This window comes from Seriola aureovittata, chromosome 17 (genome assembly GCF_021018895.1).
Source record: "Seriola aureovittata isolate HTS-2021-v1 ecotype China chromosome 17, ASM2101889v1, whole genome shotgun sequence".
Taxonomy (NCBI): domain Eukaryota; kingdom Metazoa; phylum Chordata; class Actinopteri; order Carangiformes; family Carangidae; genus Seriola; species Seriola aureovittata.
In genome coordinates this window covers 22748769-22756489 of record NC_079380.1, presented here as the reverse complement: position 1 = coordinate 22756489, position 7721 = coordinate 22748769, and the positions used below count along the sequence as shown (strand labels likewise).

Sequence of the window (7721 nt, the reverse complement as noted above, 5' to 3'; positions counted from 1 at the left end):
TCACCTTCAGGCAGTATGACTGAAAGACACAAAGGAGGTCATTCATTCCATCATTGTGCTGCCTGACAGGCGTTACAGCATCATACTGAGTCGGATACTGAAGCAGAAGAAGAAGAGCTGTGGATTTACCAGATACTCGAACTTCACATCCAGGTACTTGCGGATGGTGAGCTTTGTGTCTGGTATGGCTTTGTGAAGATACGTGTTCAGGTCATGGAGCATCTGCACGATATGAGGTCGGTCATTTATTTGTCACCACCATAATTTGCATTTGATCTTACATGGAAGCGAAATACTGCACCGCACAGATCAGGGTCACATTTAAAAACAACAACAGACTCGTTTCGCACAAGACACAATATTCATGTGACGTAAACAAAGAGAGTAACATTAAAAACTTTTCTGTTAAATGAAATACAACTGAACACGAAGCCAAAGCAGAGAAGAGGATGGAAGCACATTAAGAGTAAAAGGTGAAAAAGCTTTTTCTAGTCGTTTACAATATAAAAACGTTTTAAACTGTACTCACGGGTTTGATGGTCTTTAGTAGCTGAATACCATATTTCTCGATGTTGCGGTGAGCGTCGGCAAACTTCACAAACGCCTCGCTGGCTGCAGCCTGAGGCTCCCGAACCCCGATGACGGAGAAAACATCCCCGAACGCTGAAAAGGAGCACGTTACCAAACACCAGATCATCTTTACTGTCTTCTTCTCTTTCTCCAACGAAAAAAGGTGCAAACAATTCAGCGACACTTTGTTTCATCACATCAGCAGAACTCACCTCTGTGAGTCTGAGAAAGCTCGAAGAACGCTCTGAGCAGCCGCTTGGTGTGTTCCATCAGCCCTGCAGACACAGACGACCACAGGTGATCCTCCACACTGTCACATTAAAACATCACTAAACTCTTTCTGCTGGGGTTACATCCAGAGAGAGAAAAGTGAAGGAGCATTTATAGATCTCAGTTTGCTTTATGCCCAAAAAATCCATTTCACTGATAAAACATTCACAGACTGAGAACGACTCAGCGGATAAGACAGAAGTGATCAAACCTTCCATTAGAAAGGATTTTCCTACGTATTAAAGGCTAAGCAGCAAATATTGAGAATATATGGAGGAACTGTATTGATTTTTCTTATTCTTATTTTATTTATTGTTTTGTCTTCTGGTTATTTTTGCTTTTGTTCAATTAGAAATAAAAACTACAATAGTTACTGAATGGCAGTTTTGTGATTCGATTGTTCTTCACCTTTGTAGAGCTCTGCTGTTTTCTCCAGCTCTTCCAGTCTTTTAACGAGTCCATCTGGAAAGCAACATGAATTTACATGAGAAGAGCTTCATTTCCATCTTCAACAATAAACTAATAAACTCCTAATGATGATGGCGATAATAATCTCACCGTTGCAGAGAATAGCTCTGCTGAGTCCCAGAGCGTCTGCTGTGCCTGAGCTCATGTTCTCTACCAGCCGATGTTTGACCTTTTTCAGCACTAACACAAACAAAATGTGTGTTTAACGCAGAAGAAGCAACACATGATCCACAGAAAGTAATATGGACAAATATCGGATCAAAACGTGAGTGTGTGTTCGTGTCTGATGCAGGAGATACCTATATCCAGAGACTTCCCCTGTTTTGGGTCTGCCTGCAGTTTGTTGTAGTGGATCGTTGCTTCTCCCTGATGTCACAACAACAACAACAAATAAACAGGATATATTTAAAAGATCATCATTAGAAAAAACAACAACATATCATCCATTCATTTACTCTTATAAAAACAATTAAAATACAATGTGTTATCCTATCACAAGTGGTAAAGTTGTTAATGTGCAAACTTTTCCTGCTTCATGGGGCCAGGGGTGAAATTCACAGCAACACAATCTAATCCTTTAATTCCCACACTGGACCCTCTCTTTAATCCACCATGCAGGAAGTCATGGAATTTTTCAGGGTGTGAACAATAGATGCCAAAATCAACACAGCCACTCTACATCGGTGACGTTACGCCGAACGCTACGGGCTATTGTCCTGAGCGCTTTAGCTCAGCTCGTCAGGACAGTGAAGTCCCTCTTCTCCACAGTCCAGTGGAAGGTTTGCACCTGAAACTAGTAAAGTGTTGGGACTATTCACTGATTAATCCACAGCGGGACACAAAAATGTGAGTAATGTTTTAATAAGTGGACATGTTTCTATTCATGTTCACATGTAGTAATTTCATTTTTTTTATTCATTAAAAGGTGCTTGTTATGTAGTTTAATTGTTTTTTTAATTGGTTTAATCTGAGTCTGGACTGTGTCTCCATCCACAGAATGGTGGATGAAGTAAATAATAATCCATCTGATCATATCCTGGTGTTGTTCAGGACTGTCAGTAACTATGGACTGTGATTCCATCCTCAGAGCTTGTGTACCTGGACAGCTTGAATCATCTTGGCCACCTCTACTTTAGTCTTTCCCTTCACCGGTTTCCCGTTCACGCCTGTGATTTCATCGCCTGCTGCCAGCGTCCCCTCCAGAGCTGCTGGGGTGTTATCAAAGACCTGTGGGACAACAGAGACCACTTTTCAAAAGGTACCAATGACTTTTTGTAGATTGAAACATGATAGAACTGTTCTGTCACAGATTTCAAAACATGGTTATAACCTACTGTACATACCTGGACAATGTAGAGACAAGGGCAGTACTGTGCCCCACCACCAATGCTGATGCCAATAAGGTTATTAGCATCTTTCTTCAGACACACGGTTCCAGGTACCGTTGGTATCCCCCTGTGGAGGAGGGAAGATGATACTCTGAGATCTGCAGCATTTAACTGACTGTGTGTTCGGACAGCTTTACTGTATAAAACTCTTAGATGCTCAATATACAGTTAGCTCTGTAATGATAGTGATGTGGACCCATGTATGAATGGAAGATTTAAAAGTTCCCACAGTTAAACCCGCTGAATTACTTAAATGACTGACCCAGATCATAAAAAATGGAAAACATAATTGTGACTCACAGCTTGTCCTCCTCCAGTTCATAGTCCATGTCTGTGAACATCTCAGGACAGTGTCACTCCTGTCCCAGGAAAACCTGTGAGTGAATATAATAATATAGAATATAATAACACTAATCTTTTTGTGACTGCACCTGAGGATCGATATGATGAAGACACAAATATTCAGGTAGTGCTGAGACAATCTGAGCACGAGCTACCACTGATATAAACAGAAACTTAAAGTAAAAAACAGTCTGGTGAGAAATGTCCTATTTATCAAATGGAAAAGTGATGAAAATAAAGCTGGTCATTCTGGCAGGAGAGCCTCCTCAGGACAGCGACACTGACTCGCAGCCGGATCCCACAGACTGAGGAGGAGACGCCAGCTGCTGCAGCAGGTGAACAAACAGCTGGCAGCGATCAGCGCATGCTAACTACCTGGGGATAGCCAGTGAAATGAGTCTAAATAAGAGTAGCACTTAAACTAAACTCATCGACCTCTGCGGTAAAAAAAAAAGAAAGCAAAAACAAAAAAACTACGGTGATATTTCATTTAAGCGACGGAAGCTAATGGCATGAAAATTGCTCGCTAACACTTGCTAATTAGCTAGCTGTTAGCTATTGTAGGCTACTGCAGGGTTCAATTTTACCGGGAGGTTCAGAAACGTTAACGATTTACCTTTATTAGAAGTCGCACCAGTTCCTCATACAAATGCCCCTTCGTGTGCATAAAAAGCAGAAATATCTTTTTAAAAATTTGCTCGCTTTAGTTGTAGCTATCTGGATGTCTGCATCCACTGACAGCTCCTCTGTTTACTTTATTCAGTCACTTCCGGCTACATAGCGGAAGTTGTTGTTGAGGACGGCTAGTGTCATTTTTAATGTCTACGAGTGGTCAGAGTCAGAAACACTAACCTTGCTTTATCAAATGGGGATAATGAATAAATTCAAAATGACTGTCTGTAGTGAAACATAATTTTTAACCGACACAAAGCCCATGTAATGTAATCCAAAAACGGTCTTCAACGTATTTAAACATGGGGTTTTACCGCCCTCCAGTGGTCACTACGAGGAACTGCAACGGATTAAATTCGTCAAGCTACTGTAAATGTAGACCGTACAGCCCTTTCCGGTAAGTACTTTTAAATAATAAAGGCCCAACCTAACGTTATCAGAAGTGAAGTAACAGAACAAATATATAGTAATAATAATAAAAAAGTAATATATATATATATATATAGTAAAATGTACTTTGGTGAACCGTAACGACGGTCTGGTTTTATGAGTTTAATGTGTCGCAATTTCACACTTACGCCACTGGAGAGCGGTAGATAGTGCATGCAGTGATGACAGCACACTCCTGCATCCGGTAAATCCTTTCACAATAAAGTTACTAAACCGAAGCTATTCTCAAGTGGTCCATCGTCTCCATCTACCTATTGTCAGTACATGCGGGAGACCCTCACGGGACTGGGAATTTATCGACAACTGCAGGTTCGTTTTAGTTCTTAAAAGATAAAATTATTTACATGCTTGACGACAGTCGTGTCAGATAGTGGCAACCAATGCTAGTTTTCGGTAGCCTCTTCTAATGATGCTAAAGTTATTTACACCCCATTCACATCGACACAAACGTACGATACACTACATTTAACCGACATATCCACCTTGCATGAAGACATGAAGTCATTAGAATCATCAATGTTTACCGCCCGCCAGTGGTTACAAGGTAGAATTGCAACATATTTAATCAGGTAGTAAAGTTGCCGTAATTGTAGATATGACCACATACTAATACTTCCGGTTCTTACTCTCAAAATAGAGTGACCAAACTAAAGCCACAATCCAACAGAATCTCCCTTAATCTATTACGGATATAGGACGGGCAAGGCGGGATTCAAGTGACGATGGAGGGAGTCAAAAGCTTTTTGGTAATCTTGCGAGATTGATGAAAGATGCCCATTAGCCCACTTAGCATGCTAATCGGCATCACCACAATAGAGAAAGTTGCTAGTACTATAGCAGCGCCACGTAACTCTCACTTCGACACCTCGTTCTGTAGGGGTTGACGGAAGTTTAAATTTTTAATTAACGACATTATTCCATGGTCATTTATGTTATTTTCTCCATACTTGCTTCAGTTTCTTTCCCGTAACTTTACTTTACCGGAAGTGTGTGCTCTTGTGCCTGCACTGACGGATATTGACTAATTCTATTTGTTGCAGTTCCACACTCTTACCACCGGAGGGCAGTAAAACGTTGAAGACAGCAGTATCAGTGCAGATATTCAGTAATAATAATAATATCCGTTTCATTCTTACTTACAAGCCTGGTGTTTAAAATTTTTAAAAATTTAATATATTTTTTTATAATAATTTAAGTTTTGATTGACAGATGTTGTAGTCCTTGAATGTGACTATTAACAAATAACAACCTCCAACTGTCTCAGTATGGTCCATCAGTCTCCACACAGAGTTATTCTTAGTTGATCATGTCCTGATTAACAGAAAAGGTAAACTGAACAGAGCCTTATTTTTTTATTGTATAAATAGCAAAGAATAAATTAGGTCCTCTAAAAATGCTGTTGCAAGGTCTTTCCTTTTATATCAGGCAGTTACTGTGGTGACATTGAGCACACACACTGTAAGTGAATGGATAAATTAGTAAATGATGGCAGATGAAGACATGAAGGATTTACTTTCAAATTCATTAAATAAAAATCAAGTTCAGGTCAGATTGAAGAGACAGAAGAACACAGTGTCATATTCTAATAAAATGAATAAATAAATGAATAAATACAAATCATTATTCAAGAGACATCTAGCATGATCGTGATGAAGACCAATAGTCTAAAAACAAATAATAACCATGTATATCTTTCATTTTTTTTTATTTTCAAGTGCACAAATCAATCCTGTAAATATCAGACTGGTTGAATACCACAGGCACAGTATACTCTGGTAGTTGTTTCTCTCCAGTGTAAATTTAAGACTCCTCAATCTACGCAGTGGCTCTCAATCTAAATCAGGTTTGATCATCACCTCACACTGGCTCTGCAGCAGCTGTTTCTCTTGTTCAATGATCAAGAAGACAGTTCATCTCATTTGCAAAATGAGTTCAACAGCAATGATTAAACAGAGCAGGGCATCTACATTGAATAGGCTACTTCATTGTGATGATGATGATGACTGATCACTGTATCTTTTGTACTTTATATTATAAATAAAGACTTTACAACCACACCACTTACATTTTGTCTTCCAGGACAGAAGACGGTGTCTCTGTACCAACACCATCGTCCTACACCTTCCATTAGCTCCAGGACTCTTCACCAAAAATGAGCCTGGTAAGTTTAAATCTGCTGCTGCTTTTATTTCACTGTTCTGCACCCTGGAATTGATTATTTGCTGAATAAAACAGCTGATAAATATCAATATTTGATTGTTCCCAAGTCTGCTACCATAATGACAACCAATAATCTTTCATCTGCTCATGAAATTGTTTGAAACCCTGAACTACACACGTGTGTTTCTCAGCAACTTGAACTGAAGAATGTGGATCTGCGAGCTGGAGATCAGCTGAAACTAAAGGGAGTAATTCTGCACGATGCTGAGAGGTAAGCTCACCAAACACATTATACTTGTTTAATATTACCCTCTTCACTGAATAAAATAATACAATAATATCTATGCAGATACACTCGGGTTTGTCGCTGTAGTAAAAAATAAATAATCTGTAAACATGCACTTCTATCAATAGTCTGTATTACATGTCCAGTGTTACATGCCTGTGTGGCGTTCTGAGCTCTGCAAACACCTGGGTGTTTACAATACATTTCTTGTATAAACTCAGATTCCAGATCGACCTCGGCTCTGATGCAGACGACCTGGCGCTGCACTTTAACCCTCGTTTCCATGATGACACAGATGGAGCTGTGCTCGTGTGCAACTCAAAGACTGATGGTTGTTGGGGTGACGAGAAACGGGAAATACACAACCCCTTACAGAGAGGCGCAGACGTCAAGGTGAGGGAGTCGAACTGAAGGAAGATAAGATGCATTTACTTAATGAAAAGTGCTGTAAAAAAGTTTGGTGAGGAAATTTTTGAAAGGCTTATGGCTTGAAGAAAAAATGTATTTGTTCACTTACCCTGCCATGTGGATAGTTTTAGTTTCATATGTTTCAGAGTGTTTCTATTAAAAAATTAATTTCTGTTTTAGATTGTACTCAAGCTGGCGGGAGACGTGTTTGAGGTGGAGCTTCCTGATGGACAGGAAGTCCAGTTTCCTAACCGTGTTGGCATGGACGTCATCAGCTACATCAGAGTCACAGGGGACTTCAAACTGACTTCCTTCAAAATCTGCTAAAAGTTACAGCTGCTGTAACACATGCAGACTGTGGTCATCAGTTTGGTTCAAGACGAGACCGAGTCTTGGTCAGTTACTGTAAGAAATATTAATCATTAAGAGATGTAGCTCTTCAGTATATGGTATATTCAGTATGTGGTCTTGTTTTGTTGTCTCTGAGGGTCAGTGTAATAAATGATAACCAGATCCTGTCTTTGAAATATATTTTCTCCCAAATAGTGACACAAACCTCAGATATGGTTTCATACAGAGAGCAACAGTCCAATAAAAGGGGCATTACACCAGTTTTACACATGAAGTTAAGTTTATTTGTCACAAGGAATATTCTACCTGTGCAAAAACAGTTGTATTATGTCTCTGCAGGGAGATACATGTATCTA

At 39.6% G+C, this 7721-nt stretch overlaps 2 protein-coding genes across 3 annotated transcripts in view; one reads left to right on the top strand and one right to left on the bottom strand.

Annotated features, from left to right (window-relative positions):
• The window catches only part of pick1 (protein interacting with prkca 1), a 6418-nt gene extending 2606 nt beyond the window's left edge, over positions 1-3812 (bottom strand). The window contains exons 1-11 of the mRNA XM_056402550.1: positions 3655-3812; positions 2997-3070; positions 2652-2763; positions 2407-2535; positions 1608-1674; positions 1399-1488; positions 1249-1302; positions 783-845; positions 530-663; positions 130-222; positions 1-19 (exon numbers count right to left, since the gene is read on the bottom strand). The exon at positions 1-19 is cut by the window's left edge and continues 32 nt beyond it. Coding sequence (XP_056258525.1) covers positions 1-19; positions 130-222; positions 530-663; positions 783-845; positions 1249-1302; positions 1399-1488; positions 1608-1674; positions 2407-2535; positions 2652-2763; positions 2997-3037 — 802 coding nt within the window. The 5' untranslated portion in view covers positions 3038-3070; positions 3655-3812. The remainder of the gene's footprint in view (positions 20-129; positions 223-529; positions 664-782; positions 846-1248; positions 1303-1398; positions 1489-1607; positions 1675-2406; positions 2536-2651; positions 2764-2996; positions 3071-3654) is intronic.
• Positions 3813-4332: 520 nt separating this feature from the next.
• On the top strand, positions 4333-7527 carry LOC130185297 (galectin-2-like). 2 transcript variants are annotated; one of them, XM_056401679.1, is made up of 5 exons: positions 4333-4469; positions 6240-6321; positions 6512-6591; positions 6828-6999; positions 7195-7527. In XM_056401679.1, exons 2-5 carry the CDS (start codon positions 6313-6315, stop codon positions 7339-7341), a joined length of 408 nt encoding a protein of 135 aa, XP_056257654.1. In that variant the 5' UTR covers positions 4333-4469; positions 6240-6312; the 3' UTR covers positions 7342-7527. The 2 variants fall into 2 exon arrangements, with proteins under 2 accessions (XP_056257654.1, XP_056257655.1); XM_056401680.1 differs by lacking the exon at positions 4333-4469 and adding an exon at positions 4886-4906.
• Positions 7528-7721: the final 194 nt, after the last annotated feature.

Coding starts and splice junctions, on each gene's coding strand:
- LOC130185297 (XM_056401679.1), top strand. Junction 6,592..6,827: donor ATTCTGCACGATGCTGAGAG/GTAAGCTCACCA, acceptor GTATAAACTCAG/ATTCCAGATCGACCTCGGCT. Junction 7,000..7,194: donor AGAGAGGCGCAGACGTCAAG/GTGAGGGAGTCG, acceptor TTTCTGTTTTAG/ATTGTACTCAAGCTGGCGGG.